Below are 21,779 nucleotides of genomic sequence, written 5' to 3'. Positions count from 1 at the left end.
TCTTCCCTGCAAAATGTTTGGCACGCTGCTCCTCCTACACCGTTTGCCTCACTTCAACCATTCAGATATCAAACTGTCAGGCGATATGTGCTCTGACTTTTGGTCTTTCGAACATGTAAACTTTTCAAGTTATTCACAATTTTGCCAAATGTTAAAATCCTCTCCAGTGATTGGACAAAAGGGAATTCAGCTCAGCGATTGGTCCATTTTGTGCACCGGTACACAGATACACATACAAGGCACGGGTTCCAGTGCAGCATTTAGCGTATAGCTCCGGTGAGGTTTGTCGGCTGTTGCTTGTGTGATGGCATGCAGTTCTGCAGGCTGCTCAACATGAACTAAACCCTGCTGCCGCTGGAAACAGCGGCAATTGCAACTTTAAGCAGCTCACCATCAGTGCTGCTGGTAAGTTTTGCTGCTGATATAAAGTTAATTTTTGCCGTGACTGAGATGTGACTTAACCTGATGCAGATAATGCTAACGCTAATGCTAACTGGACAAGCCTAAAGGTTTAAACTCCTGCTGTGTACAAATGAGCCCCGTGTTTTATTTTCTTACATCTATCTTACGCTCTGCCACGTAAATGTTTGTAAAAGACTTCTCTATTTCTTATTTTTCATATCTGCTACCCCACAGTAAGTACAGTATCCATGATGGTTGGTTTGTTATGATGCCAGTGTTTTCTTCCGACCACGACATGGCAGTTGTTATCATTTAATCTAACACGGTGACCAAAACCTTCAAAACCTTTATTACCAGGCTAACGGTAAGAAATTAAACGAATAATTTAAAACAGTTAAAAACTCCAATCACACCAACCCGGTCACTCTGGATAACAACGAAGAAGATCTCACCAGCCCGATAGAGGTAATCGAAGAAAGCTTCCAGCGGATCGTAACGGGGAAAACCAGCAACACCGCGGCAACGGCGTCCAAAACCGGTTCCACCTCCAAAAGAGTTCGCCCAGCGGATTCCCCCGAAGTAACCTTGCCAGGTTCTCCAACAGGTAGTGTTACGACAGATATCCTAATCTCCATCGACGGGAAGTTATCCAGCCTAGACGCCAGGCTTTCCCCGCTGGAAGTTCTACACCGGGAGTTCCAGTCGTTAAAGCACAGTCTAGAATACAGCCAGCAGCAGGTAGAAGCTTTAGCTACGGAGAACAACGCGCTTAGAGACTCTGTTAAGACTCTCACGGATGGAGTATGCCGACTAACGGAGGAAAATAAAAAAATGAAAGAATTAGTCTTAGATATCCAGGCCATAGCATGAGAGATAACTTAGTTATTTCAGGGCTCCCTGAGCAGCCAGAGGAAGACGCAGAGGTAACCATGAAAGAATTCATCCGATCCCACCTGAAGCTTCCAGAGGAAAAGGTAAAAGCCATCTCCTTTCACCGTGTTCATCGCATGGGAAGGAAAACATCGGAGGGCAGACCAAGACCAATAGTTGCTAAATTCGTGCTACATAAAGAAAAAGAAGAGGTGAAGCGCTGTGGGAGACAGCTCCGTGGGACTAATATCAGCATCAGTTCCCCAGAGAGATCCTGGAGCGTCGTAAGATCTTGTTCCCCATCAGGAGGAAATTCCTGGACGGAGGAGCCCGCGCGGTCATCTCGGTGGACAAGCTCTATGTCAATGGCCAGCTACATCGTGACCATAACACCACTCCCTGGCTCTACTAACCTCAGATATGTATCCACACTCTACACGCTTTGCACTGGTGATATTAAGGCTAATAAGTCTCACTGGGATTTAATCAGAGTTTAATGTTTGCTCACAATAGTTAACAACACTGCCAGTCTCTTTCACAAAACAGATCTCCTTATGGGTTTGTTTTTCCTTTTCACCCACTTTCCTCTTTTGGTCAACTTCTGGCTCATCTTTTTCTCTCTTCTTCCATACTCTCTTCTTTCTTTCTTTTCTAGCTGCCACCTCACAGAACTAAATAGCACAGATGCAAAACTACACAGTTCATTAGATAACACTTACATACATAACCCCACACTCTCACTGTTATTATTTCAAACATATTTAGTAACATTCAATACAGTCATACAACACAAGGCATACATACTTACACCTGCGCACACACTTATTCACATCAAGTGGAAGCATCTAACACCTACCCTGTCACCACAAGCATGACAGTACTTAGGTTTATCACACGGAGCTGGGACCAGAGAGAAGAGACTAACAATCTTTAACAGGCTAAATGATCTACAGGCAGACATTGTGTTCTTACAGGAGATTCATATGACAAATACTTCAGTGGACGCTCTCTCTACATCCCAGTTTCCTCATGTTTACTCCGCCTGCTATAACTCCAGACAGAGAGGAGTTGCCATTTTGATAAATAGAAAAGTGACATTCACAGAAATCAACAGAACCACAGATCCAGAGGGAAGATTTATTATAGGGACATTAACTATCCAAAATATGAAGTTATGTTTAGCTAACATATATGGGCCAAATGTGGATGATTCCTCCTTCTTTCATTCCTTTTTTAAAACTGTCTCAGAACACTCAGACAACACACTTATATCATAGGAGGAGATTTTAATGTGGTAATGGGTCCCGTAGACAGGACGAATAATTCAGAAAACAATAGAACCTGGCAGTCTACAGACACTGTTAAACAATATATGGAGGAACTTGGTCTTTGCGATATATGGCGGTCTTTTCATCCTAATATCAAGGAATACACTTGTTTTTCCTCAGTTCACCACTCATATTCTAGGCTAGATTATTTCCTGGTTAGCAGCTTGTTGGTGTGTATGATTTCAGAAACCCAGATCCACCCCGTTACAGTCAGCGATCATGCACCAGTTTCCTTCACTGTAAGAAATACGAGAATCACACCACCTGCTAAAAGCTGGAGGTTCAATACAGCACTGCTTAAAGACCCCGACTTTATCCGCTATTTCACAAAAGAATGGGCTGTTTACCTAGAAAATAATGATAAACCAGGAGTTTCAGCATGTGTTCTGTGGGAAGCAGGTAAGGCGGTAATGAGAGGAAAAATGATCTCTTTTGCATCATATAAAAAAAAGAAGGATAACTCAAAAATATCAGAACTAGAATTAAGAATTAATTCATTAGAGGATGCCTACAGTGCTTTACCAAATGAACAAACGTTGTATCAAATAAGGGAGGCGAAACTTGAATTAAACAAAATAATCAATGAAAGAACGGAGTTTCTGGTGCAAAGGTTACGCTTGGAGAGGTTTAAACACAGCAACAAATCTGGAAAATTTTTAGCCAGTCAACTAAAAACAAACAAAGAGAGAGCAACTATTTCATCTGTTAAAGATCCAGCAGGTAATATCTTACATGACCCTGACACAATAAATAACATTTTTAGAGACTTCTATAAAAATCTGTATACATCCCGATTAGATCCATCAGATAATGACATAAATCAGTTTCTTAATAATATAGACCTCCCAGGACTACAGCAGGAAGACGTTACAGCCTTAGATTCCCCCCTTACAGCAGAGGAGCTACATGAAGCCCTCAAACATATGCCATGTAAAAAAGCCCCAGGACCGGATGGCTTCCCAGCAGAGTTCTATCAGGTATTCTGGACAACACTGGCCCCTACGTTTTTCTAAATGGTGACACAAATAAAGGAAAATGGCTACTTACCCCAAAACATGAGTTCTGCCAGCATAATTGTACTGTTAAAACCAGGCAAAGACTCCACACTTCCATCTAGCTACAGACCCATATCACTGATAAATGCAGACCTTAAAATAATCTGCAAAGCTTTAGCTGCAAGGTTAGAGAAAGTAACTCCACTTATTATACACCCTGATCAGACAGGCTTTATAAAAGGCAGATATTCCTCTGTTAACATGCGCAGGCTAATCAATATAATAGATTACTCTACCATCAATAACCTGGAAACAACTATAGTTTCTCTGGATGCAGAGAAGGCTTTTGATAGAGTGAATTGGAAATTCTTACTAGCTACTTTAAGTAGATTTGGCTTTGGACCTTCCTTTCTTGACTGGATCAAAATCTTCTACAGCTCCCCTAATGCGAGAGTCAGGACGAACGATCAAACCTCTCCAAGTTTTAATCTTCAAAGGTTGTCCACTCTCTCCCTCACTTTTTGCTGTATTTATTGAACCACTAGCTGCTGCAATTCGACAGAATCAAATTATAAAGGGCATCCAGTCCAAAAATATAATTCATAAAATAAGCCTTTATGCCGATGATATTTTACTATTCCTCCAAAACTCACAAACATCATTATCTGAAACAATCTCACTAATTAATAAATTCTCATCACTGTCTGACTACTCTATTAATTGGTCTAAGAGCACAGTCCTACCAATTAACTGTAGGTTTAGAAATCCATCCAACATTAATTTACAATCAGGTAACATTAGATACTTAGGCATAAATATTCCCCCCAGGCTCTCAGAACTGATAAAATGTAATTACACTAACCTTCTTAAGACAATAGAAGATGATCTCACTCGCTGGAAGTCACTTCCCATTTCACTTTTGGGGAGAGTTGCTACGATAAAAATGATGGTTCTACCCAAAATCAACTACCTGTTCTCCATGATTCCTATGAAACCTCCCTCCACCTGGTTCAAATCACTAGAATCATACACTTCCCAATTTCTCTGGAAGAATAAACCACCCCGGATTAGTTTAAAAACCTTACAAAAACCTAAAGATCAGGGAGGCTTAGACTTGCCTAACTTTCAACATTATTTCTTAGCCAATAGGCTGCAATATATCTTAAAATGGCTTAAACCGAGTCCATTAGATGAACCATGGATAGACTTAGAACAAACATTCTGTGACAATGTGGAAATCTCTAATCTTCCATTATTCAGCTTCAGTGTAAAAAAGTTAAAGTGCTTCAAAAGCGTCAACATCAGCACCTCTCTGACAGCTTGGTGGGAAGTTCTAAAAGGAAACAATTCATCAATAATCCCATGTAAACTCACACCTATCTGGAACAACCCTGACATTCTTCTAAACAAAAGTATGATCAACTTTAAACAATGGATTAATAAAGGAATTAATTATTTAGAGCACATTATCCATAACAGAAGAATTTTATCTTTTGACACACTATCATTACAATATGGAATTAATAGTAGCAGATTTCTAGAATATCAGCAACACAAATCCATTATACTTAGGAAATTCCCGCTTCATCAAATAGACTTGGAACTTCCTCCCACAGTAGCAGAATTTATGGAACTTCGTAGCCCAAAGTTACTTTCAAAAATATACAGGTCGATGTCAAAAATAGATGATTGAAATTCCTTGCCAACTTCCAAATGGGAGGCAGACCTATCTATCAGTCTCAGTCAACCTTCTTGGCTGCAAATATGTCTAAATGCTTTTAATATGACAGACAGTTCAAATCTACAACTCATCCAGTACAAAATCCTTCATAGAACACATTACACAGGACAAAGAATGTTCAAGATGGGTCTAAATCACTCAGAGATCTGCACACAGTGCACATGTAACGCAGTAGATAATTATTTACATGCTCTATGGCTCTGTCCACCTGTTCAAAATGTCTGGAATAAGGTTTGTGGGGAATTATCAACATGGTTCAGATGCAGCATTCCTGCATGCCCCAAGCTTTGCTTACTGGGAGACCTTAGTGACATCAACATGGACCCCAACAACACACACACTATCCTTGTGGCCCGATGTGTAGCAAAAAAACTGTCCTGTTAAACTGGAAGTCCAAAAGAAGTCTAAGTATTAATCACTACAAAAATCTCCTGGTGGAACACATAAGTCTCCAGATCACATCTGCTTCCATCAAAAATGAATCGGCCAATGCTCTCTCTCCCTGGACCCTGCTAATTAATCACATCACTTAGTAGGACTGGGGGCTGGGACCTTGGCGGCCCTTTTTAACTTGCACTACAACCACGACCCACCCATGCACACACCACAGATGCCGGCGGGCCGGCAGGGGTCTTCCTAAGCCCCCTCTTCGTGGGGAGCACTCGGGGTATGGAGGCGGGCCTGGTGCTGGCCTGGGGGTTGGGGACGGGGCGCTGCGGGGGCCCTCTGTCCTGGGCGATGCCTGGGCCGCATGAGGGGGCCGGCAGGGTCTCTGGTCTCAGGTGTGTGGAATGGGAGGGAGGGGTGGGGAGCGGGGTTGGAGGAAGGGGGGTTTGGGGACGGTAGGGCTTGGGAGGGAGAGGGATGGGGAGGGTGCTGGTGAGGGAGGGAGGGGGGATAGGAAGCAGCGGGAGGGTTGTGGGGAGGGGTTGTTGGGGGGAGGGTCTACTGGACGTGTCCTTGTCCTTGGGGATCCCGCCCCTGGTATCGTGGTGGCGCCGGCCCGCGATGGTTTTGCTCTGGGTGGGCGGGGCCCGCTGGGTCTTGGCCGGGGCTCTGCCGGGGGGGACGGGTGGTCCTGGGGCCTGTGGGCTGCCGGCTCTCTGTGCGGCCCGCGCTTCAGCACCCGGCGCCCGCCGGGCCGGCGTGCCGTCGCCCTGTGCTACCCGGTGCCCCTGCCTCGTGGCGCCGGGTGGCGCCTGCCTGGAGGCTTCCACTGCTCTGGGCTCGGGGGACGGAGGCTCTCTCTGCTTTGCCTGCCCGGGCTCTGTGCGCGGTGGGCTTGCCGGGCCCTGGGGGCCTTGGCTTCCTCCCCTACACCTCGGGTCGTGGTCGTGCTCCCCTACAAGCACTCAGCTGATCTTTGATTGCATGATCACAGCTTGAACACTCACACGTGCACGCCCACATGCGCTCATCTTCCCATCTGGTTCCTACTAAATGTTGCTGATGACTCTCTGTAGGTATATTTAATAACGGTTGCTATTGGAATTGTTATTTTATTCATTCATTTACTTTTTTTTTAACTTTTCTTTTTCATTTTTTTTGTCTGTTTTTGAATATTGTCACTATCCTACTGATGTCTTGTTGTATTTTTTCAGTACTTTATATTGTTTTGCAAATACTGTAACTTTAGCAGCTTAGACACGCCTTTCTTTTCTCTCTCTCTTTTTCCTCCTTTCAGTTCCTCTTTTTTCCTCTTTCCCTGCCAGGTCCAGCTCAGCCATATCAAGACTGGCGATGATTGCAAAATGATAAAAGGAAAAAAAAAAAAAAAGTAAAATAAAATAATTATCATAATAATAAAAATATTCAGATTATCAAGGGCAGCTATTTACTTGAGATGTCTCCCTTGACAGAGCAAATCTGTCTGGCAAAAATACGGCACGCAGATTGTTGTTCTGTCTGCTGAGATGCTGGACAGGACAGGTTAAATAAAATATATATATATATATATATATATATATATATATATATATATCACGGTGACCATCATGTAATCTGATGCTGCCATCATCTCATCAGGGAGGAGATGTATTTGTTTAAAAAAAATTACATCTTACTGCTTTTTCATTTACAATAGATTATCCAATAGATAATCAGATTTTATCACTGAACCATCAACCATTAATTTCTCTGATATTTTGACGTGTGCAAAATGGGAGCTGTGCAGGACGTAACATTTGTAGATAAATTTTACTGGTAACACTGGGCAGAAATGATCCTCCTGGAGGCTGAAGCTGGTGAACTGTCTGTTTCAGAGGCTGTTGTCTGTGCAGTGTGTGAAAAAAATGAGTGTGTTTTTAATATTCTATGTTGTATATTTTGGTGTGAAAACATGTTTTATTTATTTATTTATTTTTTTTAAAGCTTTGGCATGAAAGTTCTTTATAAAGTTTGATTTCATCTATTGGTATTACAATATTTTGATGACTCATGAACTGCAGCTATTTACACCTACAATCTATTCATGAGATGATCTGAAATTTTCTTAACTTCTATTTGCAGATTTTAGTCCAGCACATCTCATGCCATGTGCAGCACCAGCGGCCTACAGGTAGATGTTGACTGATAGACTGACCCGGCAATGAAGGCAACAACTGGAACACAGGTGTCATTAAGGACTTTTTGCCCTCACGTCAGAATTACAGGTTTGTCATCTTTTTCATTCATTTCACATTCAGAAATGATAATTAATCAACACATATACATTCTTAATGGAAGCTAAGAGACACTTTTATTGCTTGTTCTGATGTCAGTATCTGGTTCTGTGCAGAAAAGGAACCCAGGCGACAGCAGTGAAGATGATGTTGGAGTCTGCTCATCTCCTGATACCGTGGTTCCAGCCTTCCCTGGTCCTCTACACCAGGGATCCCCAACCCTGGTCCTCGAAAACCGGTGACTTGCAGGTTTTCCAAGTGTTCCTGCTGAAACACACCTAACTCTGACAAGCTCTGCACATGTGTGCTCCACACATATTGAATTGAATCAGGTGTGGTGCAGCAGGGAAATTTGGAAAACTTACATGACACCGGTCCTCGAGGACCCGGGTTGGGGATCCCTGCTCTACACCAACAAAGCCATCACTGAAGAAGCCTCAACTCAGTCTGGAGAAAGAGGAAGATTTCTTTGGAGGCTTGCTCAGTAGCTCCAGAACCACCTAACACCAAATTTAACCACATTTAACCCAGAAACCTCAGCTGTTCTGTTCACAGAATCAATAACAAAGAGTGAAAAATATCATTTTCATCCATCCATCTTCTGCCGCTTATCCGGGGTCGGGTCGCGGGGGCAGCAGCCTAAGCAGGGAAGCCCAGACTTCCCTCTCCCCAGCCACATTTGCCAACTCTGCGGGGGGATCCCGAGGCGTTCCCAGGCCAGCCGAGAGATATAATCCCTCCAGCGTGTCCTGGGTCTTCCCCGGGGTCTCCTCCCAGAGGGACGTGCCTGGAACACCTCACCAGGGAGGTCCAGGAGGCATCCTGACCAGATGCCCGAGCCACCTCAACTGGTTCCTCTCGATGCGAAGGAGCAGCGGCTCTACTCTGATCTCCTCCCGGATGACCGAGCTCCTCACCCTATCTCTAAGGGAGAGCCCGGCCACCCTGCGGAGGAAACTCATTTCAGCCGCCTGTATACGAGATCTCCTTCTTTCGGGCACGACCCACAGCTCATGACCATAGGTGAGGGTAGGAACATAGATCGACTGGTAAATGGAGAGCTTCGCCTTCTGGCTCAGCTCCTTCTTCACCACGACAGACCGGCGCAGAGTCCGCATTACTGCAGACGCCGCATCGATCCGTCTGTCAATCTCACGCTCCATCCTTCCCTCACTCGTGAACAAGACCCCGAGATATTTAAACTCCTCCACTTGAGGCAGGACCTGACTCCCGACCCGGAGAGGGCAATCCACCCTATTCCGGCTGAGGACCATGGTCTCAGATTTGGAGGTGCTGATTCTCATCCCAGCCGCTTCACACTCGGCCGCGAATCGCTCAAGCGAGAGCTGGAGATCACGACCAGATGAAGCCAACAGGACCACGTCATCTGCAAAAAGCAGAGACCCAATCCTGAGGCCACCAAGCCGGATCCCCTCAACACCTCGGCTGCGCCTAGAAATTCTGTCCATATAAGTTATGAACAGAATCGGTGATAAAGGGCAGCCTTGGCGGAGTCCAACCCTCACTGGAAACGGATCCGACTTACTACCGGCAATGTGGACCAAGCTCTGACACCTGTCGCACAGGGACTGGACAGCTCGTACAAGGGGGTCCGGTACCCCGTACTCCCAGAGTACCCCCCACAGGAGCCCCCGGGGGACACGGTCGAATGCCTTCTCCAGGTCCACAAAGCACATGTAGACTGGTTGGGCAAACTCCCATGCCCCCTCCAGGACCCCAGAGAGGGTATAGAGCTGGTCCACTGTTCCGCAACCAGGACGAAAACCACACTGCTCCTCCTCAATCCGGGATTCGACTATCCGGCGGACCCTCCTCTCCAGGACCCCTGAATAGACCTTACCAGGGAGGCTGAGGAGTGTGATTCCCCTGTAATTGGAACACACCCTCCGGTCCCCCTTCTTAAAAAGGGGGACCACCACCCCAGTCTGCCAATCCAGCGGTACTGCCCCCGATGTCCACGCGATGCTGCAGAGGCGTGTCAGCCAGGACAGCCCCACAGCATCCAGAGCCTTAAGGAACTCCGGGCGGATCTCGTCCACCCCCGGGGCCTTGCCGCCAAGGAGCCTTTTGACCACCTCAGCGACTTCAGCCCCAGAGATAGGAGAGTCCACCCCTGAGTCCACCAGCTCTGCTTCCTCATCGGAAGACGTGTTGGTAGGATTGAGGAGGTCTTAGAAGTATTCCTTCCACCGACGCACAACATCCCGAGTTGAGTTCAGCAGCTCCCCACCTCCACTGTACACAGTATTGATGGAGCACTGCTTCCCCCTCCTGAGCCGCCGGATGGTGGACCAGAATCTCCTCGAAGCCGTCCGGAAGTCTTTCTCTATGGCCGCGCCGAACTCCTCCCATGCCCGAGTTTTTGCCTCGGCAACAGCCGAAGCCACATGCCGCTTAGCCCGCCGGTACCCATCAGCTGCCTCCAGAGTCCCACAGGCCAAGAAGGCCCGATAGGACTCCTTCTTCAGCTTGACGGCATCCCTCACTGCTGGTGTCCACCAACGAGTCCTGGGATTACCGCCACGACAGGCACCAACGACCTTACAGCCACAGCTCCGGCCGGCCGCCTCAGCAATAGAGGCACGGAACACAGCCCATTCGGACTCAATGTCCCCCGCCTCACTCGGGACATGGTTGAAGCTCTGCTGAAGGTGGGAGTTGAAGCTCGCTCTGACAGGGGACTCAGCCAGACGTTCCCAGCAGACCCTCACAACACGTTTTGGCCTGCCAGATCTGACCGGCTTCCTCCCCCACCATCTGAGCCAACTCACCACCAGGCGGTGATCAGTTGACAGCTCTGCCCCCCTCTTAACCCGAGTGTCCAAGGCATGTGGCCGCAGGTCCGACGATACGACTACAAAATCGATCATCGAACTGCGGCCCAGGGAATCCTGATGCCAGGTGTACATATGGACACTCTTATGTTGGAACATGGTGTTCGTTATGGACAATCCATAACGAGCACAGAAGTCCAATAACAAAACACCATTTGGGTTCAGGGGGGGGGGGGGGGCATGCCTCCCAATCACTCCCCTCCAGGTCTCACTGTCATTGCCCACGTGAGCATTGAAGTCCCCCAGCAGAACAATGGAGTCCCCAGAAGGAGCACCCTCCAGCACTCCCTCCAAGGACTCCAGAAAGGGTGGGTACTCTGAACTGCTGTTCGGCGCATAAGCACAGACAACAGTCAGGACCCGTCCCCCCACCCGGAAGTGGAGGGAAACTACCCTTTCATCCACCGGGGTAAACCCCAACGTGCAGGCACCAAGCTGGGGGCTGATGAGAATGCCCACACCTGCTCGGCGCCTCTCACCATGAGCAACTCCAGAGTGGAAGAAAGTCCAGCCCCTCTCGAGGGTTCTGGTTCCAGAGCCCAAGCCATGCGTCGAGGTGAGTCCAACTATATCTAGCCGGAACCGCTCAACCTCGCGCACAAGCTCAGGCTCCTTCCCCACCAGAGAGGTGACGTTCCACGTCCCTAGAGCCAGCTTCTGCAGCTGGGGATCGGACCGCCAGGGTCCCCGCCCCTTGCTGCCGCCCAGCTCACATTGCACCCGACCCCTACGGCTCCTCCCGCAGATGGTGACCCCACGGGAGGTGGGGCCCATGTAACCCTTTCGGGCTGAGCCCGACCGGGCCCCATGGGCGAAGGCCCGGCCACCAGACGCTCGCTCTCGTACCCCGCCTCCAGGCCTGGCTCCAGAGGGGGTCCCGGTAACTCGCATCCGGGCAAGGGAACATTTATGCCCAGGTTGGTTGTCATCATAGGGGTCTATGAGCCGTGCTTGGTCTGGTCCCTCCCCTCGACACCTGTTTGCCATGGGTGACCCTACCAGGGGCATAAAGCCCCCGACAACATAGCTGCTAGGATCTTCAGGACACATAAACCCCTCCACCACAATAAGGTGACGGCTCAGGGAGGGGTATCAATTTCATTTTATTAAAAATGAGCATTGATTTTATTTCTGTACACTAATAAAACATTGTGTTTTAATGAGCTGTTTTTACTTCAGCTTTAAATTTTATATTCAGAAATCAGATGCAGAAATGTGTGTGTTAAAGTTGGGTATTTACTTTAATTCAAGTACTTTTGTCCTATGTGACTGCAGCAAAGTTTCTATTTGTTGCACAAAATGACAAGAACATATATATAATCACCTTTTACCGTCATTTGCCATTTGATTAGCTTTATTTCTGAATATTTTGGTATAGAAGAGAAACGTTCATCTCATTTCCTCCAATAGGTAGATGTACACAATCCTGCTTATAAATGTTTCTTGCATTTTGTAATGAAAAAGCATTTAAACAGACAGGTTCCACGCCAGGATGTTGGATCAGACACGGGGGAGTTTGGAGCTTCATCGTTCCCTATGAGCACCTGAGAAATGAAAAAGAAGCATTTTATTTTCTAAACACAGTAATAAGTAATACTTTGCTGTGTCCCTGTTCTCTTTCTATCACGAGAGACAATAATTAGAACATAAAAGATGGCAGGTGATGCTGCATATATAAAACGCCGGTCTACATAGGTCAGCAGGAAGCCTCATCAGCCACACTGTGAGCTTCATTTATACAAGATAAATGACTTCATGTAATTTATCTGTACAGTAACACGGCAGCTACAACAGGTATTACACACCACATCAGTGACTAAATAAACCAGAGATCTGTCATGTGGAAATAACCACAGTTTCCAGACTCCTGGCTAAAACATCTAAATAGGCGAATTAATCAAGATAAACACTGACGGTAAAATAAAACCTAAAGTAAACGCGCTGCTTTGTGCAGTTCCATGTCGTAAAAATGTGTGTGTGGTTATCTGGTTGCCAGTAAGTTCAGTGTGGTGTCTGTGTAAGTTTGGTAGGGAAATATGATGCAGCGGTCAACATTACTTTATTTTTTACATCTTTAACTTCAGATTTGCTTTTAAAAAGTACATTCATAGTTTAAAAAATTGTCCAACACAGAATAAAACTGAGACGTATTAACATGAACGACATGCCTCGTTGTCAACATGCTATCTGACTTTTCAGCAAGGTGAGCAGACATTAAAATGATGACTTTACCATTCAGAGACAGTTTGTTGTAAACGTGCTCCTTCCACCATCTCCTTATCTTCTCTCTCAGGCTCGGGTTCAAACATAAATGGTTGATTTCAGAAAGCTACCGTTGTCAGTTAGCTTGCTATCCCTAACTGCTGTATTTTGTTTTTTGTTTTAGCATCAGATGTACTAGCCCCGACCCCTTTTCCGGCACTGGCCTTCCAGAGACCAATCAGCGCGCACCTAATTGACATTATTTAAACTAACATCTGTGTTGATCAAAATCTCGCATGAAATCTCACAAGAAAAGTTTTGTTATTAATAAGGGGATAGAACAAGTACTTTTTAATTTTTTGGTTTCATAAGTTTTTAAACAAATATTTAAAAACACTTAGAGGACAGAGGAGACATGAAAAGACCAGGTTATGAATCCTTTAAGCGTTCCTGAACTGGGAACGCTTAAAGGATTTAACTTGCTGGACGAGGCAGTAGGGAGGAGGCTGTCTGTGACACTGCCTGTTCTCTGTACCTCATCCAGCCAAGAGGTGGAAGTGAGGTCACCCCTCCTGGAGAGAGAAGCACGGCCTCCACCCTGTCAACCCAAAAAGGCTGCGTGTGAATAGGATGGAGGACGGCCATTACGGGCAAAAACCAAACCTAGTTGCCAACAATGGTAAAATATTGGTCATGAAATTTTGTTTTCCAAAATGTTTTGACAGAACAAATTACAGCCATTACAAACCATTGGAGACCATTGCAGCCATTACAGCTTATTTCAGTCCATTGCAGCCATCGCAGACCATTGCAGCTGTTACCGACCATTACAGGCCACTGCAGACCATTGCAGCCATTACAGCCTATTGCAGCCATTGCAGCCATTACAGCCTATTGCAGGCCATTGCAGCCATTACAGCCTATTGCAGGCCATTGCAGCCATTACAGCCTATTGCAGACCATTGCAGCCATTACAGCCTATTGCAGACCATTGCAGCCATTGCAGCCATTACAGCCTATTGCAGGCCATTGCAGCCATTACAGCCTATTGCAGACCATTGCAGCCATTACAGCCTATTGCAGACCATTGCAGCCATTACAGCCTATTGCAGACCATTGCAGCCATTACAGCCTATTGCAGACCATTGTAGCCATTACAGCCTATTGCAGGCCATTGCAGCCATTACAGCCTATTGCAGGCCATTGCAGCCATTACAGCCTATTGCAGACCATTGCAGCCATTACAGCCTATTGCAGACCATTGCAGCCATTGCAGCCATTACAGCCTATTGCAGGCCATTGCAGCCATTACAGCCTATTGCAGACCATTGTAGCCATTACAGCCTATTGCAGGCCATTGCAGCCATTACAGCCTATTGCAGGCCATTGCAGCCATTACAGCCTATTGCAGACCATTGCAGCCATTACAGCCTATTGCAGACCATTGTAGCCATTACAGCCTATTGCAGACCATTGCAGCCATTACAGCCTATTGCAGACCATTGCAGCCATTACAGCCTATTGCAGACCATTGCAGCCATTACAGCCTATTGCAGACCATTGTAGCCATTACAGCCTATTGCAGGCCATTGCAGCCATTACAGCCTATTGCAGACCATTGCAGCCATTACAGCCTATTGCAGACCATTGCAGCCATTGCAGCCATTACAGGCTATTGCAGGCTATTGTAGACCATTGCAGCCTATTGCAGACCATTGCAGCCATTACAGCCTATTGCAGACCATTGCAGCCATTGCAGCCATTACAGCCTATTGCAGGCCATTGCGGCCATTACAGCCTATTGCAGACCATTGCAGCCATTACAGCCTATTGCAGACCATTGTAGCCATTACAGCCTATTGCAGACCATTGTAGCCATTACAGCCTATTGCAGACCATTGCAGCCATTACAGCCATTACAGGCTATTGCAGGCTATTGTAGACCATTGCAGCCTATTGCAGACCATTGCAGCCATTACAGCCTATTGCAGACCATTGCAGCCATTACAGCCTATTGCAGACCATTGCAGCCATTACAGCCTATTGCAGACCATTGCAGCCATTACAGCCTATTGCAGACCATTGTAGCCATTACAGCCTATTGCAGACCATTGTAGCCATTACAGCCTATTGCAGACCATTGTAGCCATTAGAGCCTATTGCAGACCATTGCAGCCATTACAGCCTATTGCAGACCATTGTAGCCATTACAGCCTATTGCAGACCATTGTAGCCATTACAGCCTATTGCAGACCATTGTAGCCATTAGAGCCTATTGCAGACCATTGCAGCCATTACAGCCATTACAGCCTATTGCAGACCATTGTAGCCATTACAGCCTATTGCAGACCATTGCAGCCATTACAGCCTATTGCAGACCATTGTAGCCATTACAGCCTATTGCAGACCATTGCAGCCATTACAGCCTATTGCAGACCATTGTAGCCATTAGAGCCTATTGCAGACCATTGCAGCCATTACAGCCATTACAGCCTATTGCAGGCCACTGCAGCCATTACAGACCAATACAGACCATTACAGACCATTGCAGTCATTACAGACCATTACTGGTCATAATGGACAGGAGGCACTGGGAGGCTGCTGGTAGGGAGAAGAGGCGGCACTGGGAGACTACTGGGAGCGAGGAGAGGAGGCACTGGAAGGCTGTTGCTGGTCCTGATGCTGTTCCCAATGCTTGTCCCCAGGTCACCATTGCTCATGCAGATGTTGTCTAGGACAGTGCAGCAGACAATGGCCTCTGGCACATACTTCACCTCCGCCTCCAGAGCCTTCAAGAAGATGGACCTCCATCTGGTCTTTAGTATCTTATGAGACCTCTCCACAAAACACCTGGACTTGGACAGGTAACGGTTGAAGCGAGCTTGGAGGTGGTTTCGGACAGGCTGCTTGAAGGGCAGATGGGCTGCAACAAACAGGGGTAGCCACCATCTCCAAAGATGAAGCAACCTGGCATGGGATAGGACTGTTCGGTCTGCAGGACTGAGACATTATGAATTGACCAACAGTATCCAACAAAGATGTTCAGAAACCTCCCAGTGTCATTGCAGATGGCCTGCAGCTGGGCTGAATGGAATAGGCGGCGTCCTCTGCACCTGGACATGGCAACCATCAATGGCTTCAACCACTTGATTGAAGGCTGCAGATCCAGCTAGACAGGTGAAGTGGGACCCCAAGCAAGGGAGTTCCTCTGCAGTGAGATGGTGGACCACTTGGCAGAGGAGACCAGTGATCTTTGCACTCACTCTGTGCACCTTTCGGTGAATGTTTGCCTGAGGCATGCCAAAAGCCCTGGCAACCACACGGTAAGAGGTGGCACTGGCCAGCCAGAACAAAAACACTGAGGTGTCGGTTTCTGGGCCCCAAAGATGGTCAGATTTTTTTTTCGACCACAGCCATGAGGACGTTGAAGGACTGCCTTGTCAGGCGGAAGTCAACCTGTCGGTCACTGTGGCCATCAAAGTACCATGCTAGCCTGAGGACCCTGGCACAATCACCTCTGGTTTGGATGCTGCTTTGGAGAAGTGATGAGAGAAATGTTTCAGAAATGTTTGCTGCATCCCTGTACTTTACTATCTTCTTTACAGCATTGCATTTGCTAAAGGATTATTTATAATTTGTTTCCTGTTGCCAAATGTGCATTGTGTCAGAGACAACACCAATTAAAACTGATGTGTATACTGTAAAGCACATCAATTCACTGAAATATCTTTGCATATATAAAAGCTGCTTTATTTGTGTTTTGATTTGCACTTTATTATGCTAATAGGTATGTCGGAGACGTGCAAACACACGACAGTCTGATGTTGCTTTCTATTGTTTTCAACTGAGCTAGACCACGATAGCGTCGGCCATGAAATATGATGAAATGTGATACAACTTTACAAAGAACTAAGTGGGACAAACTGTCCCAGAAACGGTGAGCCAGTAACAAAGCGGGGCTGGCAATAGACACGCATGTAGGCAGCTCATACACGTAAAAAGTTAAATAAGCATACATACAAACTCATGTTCAGCCGATCAGAGGATCCTGTGTCGGATGGGACATAGTTTTAGGAAGTGGTAAACAAAGGACAGTAAAATGACAAGTATGAAATTCATCCTTGTAAATCAGATTTCTTTCATTTTTGGTGGCAGAAGAATCATGGTCAAATGCATGTAAGTCCCTCCCGGTACGTGTGTTATGTTCAGAGTTCCATTTCGGACAACACTACAGAAAAAAGTGTTCGTCAATGTACTGAGACACACTGTATGCGTTTACAGGCTGAGTGCTGCTGCGTTACCTCTGGAAGGTGGAGAGCTGTTCACACCGAGGAGGACCGGACAGCAGAGACGTTCCATCTGATCCACGAACTGAAACACAAACACCTCAGTTACAGCACGATAAAATCGGTACTGGTCCCACGTCCAGACCCAGTCCCAAACCTGAGACCCAAAATTGGTCTCAGACTGAGAAATGAACCCAGATCTCACAGAGAAAAGAAGAAGTCCAGTCTTTCTGTACTCCACCCAGAGTGCAATCTCGACAGAGAAACACATCAAAGCCAACAATATGCATACTTTGTGGCCATTTCTGATAAAGCAGACTCTGAAACAAACACGTCGGTTAAAAGGAAGTGTAAACCTCAGCCATTGCAGTCAGAACTTCCAGAGAACATTGTCAGCATCCTAGTGGAAAAGATGGAAGAAAACACGAAAAATCTGCCTGGCCTGATAAAAAACATACTGATGCCACTGAAGAGTTAAAAGAATCCTCCTAGTTTCTTTACAAAGAAGTCCAGGATACCAAAGAGGGCATGTCATCACTGAACCAAACAGACAGACATCAGGAGGAGATACAGATCTTGGAAGAAAAACTAAATGATATGGACCGAAGAAGATGGAAACGGAGATTCAACGGCCCGCCAGAACAAGGGGTAGGACACCCAACAGAGTGGCTGCTATCTGTCATAGCACAATCTTGGAAAAGATGTTCAACTTTATATTAATGTGAGCTAGGGGACTGGTTGCAGACAGGCTGGAAAAACCTGTCCAGTAATCACAAGATTCATCTAAAAAACGACAAGGGATCTGGTCTGGGAGGCCAGCAGGAACTCTGAGGTTTAATCATTAAAGAAATGAAGATTTGGAGAAGGCCTGACCAACAAAGATGAGGAAACTCTGCTCAAACTGGCCACAGATAGGGCAGCAGCAAAGGAAAAAAAAGCCTTCTTCATTGGCTCTAAAGTCATGACTGTAGGGAAGGAGGGTTAGTCCTTTAACAGTCCTTCAAGGAGCAAATACTTATTTGCAGCAGTAACATACAAATGAATTATCTGAAAAAAATCATACGTGATATCCAAATTTCAAAGATGAAAATTTCCAACTCTCCATGATTTCTAAGTAAGAGAACACCCCTCCCTGAGCCGTCACCTTATCGTGGTGGAGGGGTTTGTGTGTCCCAAAGATCCTAGCAGCTATGTTGTATGGCTCATCGACCTCTATGATGACAACAAACCTGGGCAGAAATGTTCCCTTGCCCGGACCCCCCTCTGGAGCCAGGCCTGGAGGCGGGGTACGAGAGCGAGCGTCTGGTGGCCGGGCCTTCGCCCATGGAGCCCGGTCGGGCTCAGACCGAAAGGGTTACATGGGCCCCACCTCCCGTGGGTTCACCATCTGCGGGAGGAGCCGTAGGGGTCGGGTGCAGTGTGAGCTGGGCGGCAGCAAGGGGCGGGGATCCTGGCGGTCCGATCCCCGCTGCACAAGCTGGCTCTAGGGACGTGGAACGTCACCTCTCTGGTGGGGAAGGAGCCTGAGCTTGTGCGCGAGGTTGAGCGGTTCCGACTAGATATAGTTGGACTCACCTCGACGCATGGCTTGGGCTCTGGAACCAGAACCCTCAAGAGGGGCTGGACCTTCTTCCACTCTGGAGTTGCTCATGGTGAGAGGCGCCGAGCAGGTGTGGGCGTTCTCATCAGCCCCCAGCTTGGTGCCTGCACGTTGGGGTTTACCCCGGTGGATGAAAGGGTAGTTTCCCTCCACTTCCGGGTGGGGGGACGGGTCCTGACTGTTGTCTGTGCTTATGCACCAAACAGCAGTTCAGAGTACCCACCCTTTCTGGAGTCCTTGGAGGGAGTGCTGGAGGGTGCTTCTTCTGGGGAAATTGAGTCTGAATGGGCTGTGTTCCGTGCCTCTATTGCTGAGGCGGCCAGCCGGAACTGTGGCTGTAAGGTCGTTGGTGCCTGTCGTGGCGGTAATCCCAGGACTCGTTGGTGGACACCAGCAGTGAGGGATGCCGTCAAGCTGAAGAAGGAGTCCTATCGGGCCTTCTTGGCCTGTGGGACTCTGGAGGCAGCTGATGGGTACCGACAGGCTAAGCGGCATGCGGCTTCGGCTGTTGCCAAGGCAAAAACTTGGGCATGGGAAGAGTATGGCGAGGCCATGGAGAAAGACTTCCGGACGGCTTCGAGGCGATTCTGGTCCACCATCCGGCGGCTCAGGAGGGGGAAGCGGTGCTCCATCAACACTGTGTACAGTGGAGATGGGGAGCTGCTGACCTCAACTAGGGACGTTGTGGGTCGGTGGAGGGAATACTTCGAAGACCTCCTCAATCCTACCAACACGTCTTCCGATGAGGAAGCAGAGCTGGTGGACTCAGGGGTGGACTCTCCTATCTCTGGGGCTGAAGTCGGTGAGGTGGTTAAAAAGCTACTAGGCGGCAAGGCCCCGGACCAGCTCTATCCAACCCCCCCCCCCGCTCCGGATGCATGGACGCCATGCATCCACCCAGGAGGTGGCAGAAGGGGGGCCCCAGCAGAGCCCCCATGGTCAGGGGGAACAGGCCCTAGCAGACCTGGCCCGGGCACCGGCCACCCATGGCAGACAGAGTGCGGGCCCCAGGACCCCAGGAGCCCGAAGGCAACCCCCCCCACCCCCGTAGGCAGAAGGTACAGCCCACGCCAATGGAGAACCAAGACACCCAGACCGCCACCGAATGGCAGCCGGGCCGTGCTCCCCGGGCACCAAGGCCCTTTCACCCCTCCCACACACTCACATACACTCACACACTCATACACACACACACACACACACACACACACACACACACACACACACACACACGTGCGCACACACTCCCTTCCTACGCACACACACACACAATCGATCATGTTGCTTACAGACACCCCATCTCGCACTCCCCCACCCCTCTGCCATCCCCCCCATTCACACTCACACCCCATAACATCCCGCCTCACACACTCCCCTCGACACACCCTCACACTCATCACACGCCCCCTACTCAGTCCCCATCCACACACACTTCTGCTTTACACTCACCCCCCCCCCCCGTTCCCCTTTTACACTGTCCCCCTATACATGCCCACACTCCGACCCCATCCCTCCACCTCTATACACCCACACACACCCCATCACATACTCTACACACATACACACCCCCTAACGCCCCTTCCATCCGGCCTCATATTCCTTATACACACTACATCATGCACGCATCCATCTCATTGTGTCCCCCCTAACACGCCTCTTCCCATACCCCAGCCATCCTCATCCCATTGCCCACCCACTTACCTGAATTTTTTCCCCCTTATTTCTCCCCCCCACCCACACACACACACACACACACACACACACACACCTCTCACCTTCCATTTATAACTTCACCCGTTCGCTCACAGTCGCCCTCCTCTCTCCTTCCCAACATGCCCCGAGTGCGATGCCCCATGGGGACAGAGGGCAGGCAGGCCCTGACAAAGGCCCCCATGACCACCGCCCACCACCCCCAGTGCCCTCCATCCCCCACAGATGCAACAGACCAGCACCCCCTCAGGGCCAGCAGTGCCCACTCCCAGCCAAGCCAGCTGGGGCCCAGGTCTGTTTTGTGTTGTGGTGACTAAATGTGATTAAAACTGAGAGGTGAGCAGATACTGGGTGCAGTGATCAAGACCACCTTGATGGCCTTTCTCACCACCTGCGCACCGTGCCCACCCCCCAACGCCCTAGCTGTGTGTGATGGAGAGCGGGGAAGGAGAAGGGACCGGGGATTTTTGTCCAGAGGGAAGTGGGTTCTTCCTCCAGAAGATGAGCCGCCAGCGGCACCAGGCACCCCCCCCCCCCCCCCCCCATCCAGGGCCCGGAAGGACCAGGACAAGCCAGGGACACTTGTGAACAAATGAGAATTCTTCACCTCTTGTGTTGCATCAATTCTAGAGGTAAAGCAGCAGTTTGGTTCCAAAATGAGGTGATGGTTCGAGATTAGGGACAACAGCGCTTGTCACAGGTGAACAGGACACGTTTCCATTTAGTACCATTCCTCCACTACCTTTTCAGCTGTACAACAGGTTTCCTCCTGGGCATGGAGGCACCTCCACCTGCCTCCATCTGCCCGATGGCCGCTACACCACGTCTGGCTGTGGAGAACATCGTTCTGTTCCTCTGCTCTGGGTTGGGAAAAGGAGCGGACCCGACCTGTCAGTCCCTTCCCTTTGGAAGGTGCCGGACTGGAGTCCAGAGTCTCCATGTTCCATGTCCACCAGCAGGGACAGATAAGCCACATTGGGGAGCATTTTATATCCAACCATCACTTCATGTTCTGTATCTGCAGGTGGAGGAAACACCTGAGCAGCCTGATGATGGGCTGTTGTCATGGCGACCGCCTCCTTTTACCTGCAGGTCTTCATGTAGAGCTTTATTAGTATGGCAGTAAGGAG

The 21,779-nt window shown here is 48.2% G+C and overlaps 1 protein-coding gene across 1 annotated transcript in view; it reads right to left on the bottom strand.

The window, feature by feature from the left end:
• The window catches only part of eif2a (eukaryotic translation initiation factor 2A), a 302,801-nt gene that overhangs the window by 276,756 nt on the left and 4,266 nt on the right, over nucleotides 1-21,779 (bottom strand). Inside the window, exon 2 of the mRNA XM_079246965.1 lies at nucleotides 17,355-17,424. Within this exon, the coding sequence (XP_079103091.1) occupies nucleotides 17,355-17,424 (70 nt within the window). The remainder of the gene's footprint in view (nucleotides 1-17,354; nucleotides 17,425-21,779) is intronic.

This window comes from Telmatherina bonti (assembly GCF_933228915.1).
Source record: "Telmatherina bonti genome assembly, chromosome: 9".
In the NCBI taxonomy this organism is placed as follows: Eukaryota; Metazoa; Chordata; class Actinopteri; order Atheriniformes; family Telmatherinidae; genus Telmatherina; species Telmatherina bonti.
Note: the sequence above shows the minus strand (reverse complement) of the source record. Positions and strands in the feature narration are given on the sequence as shown.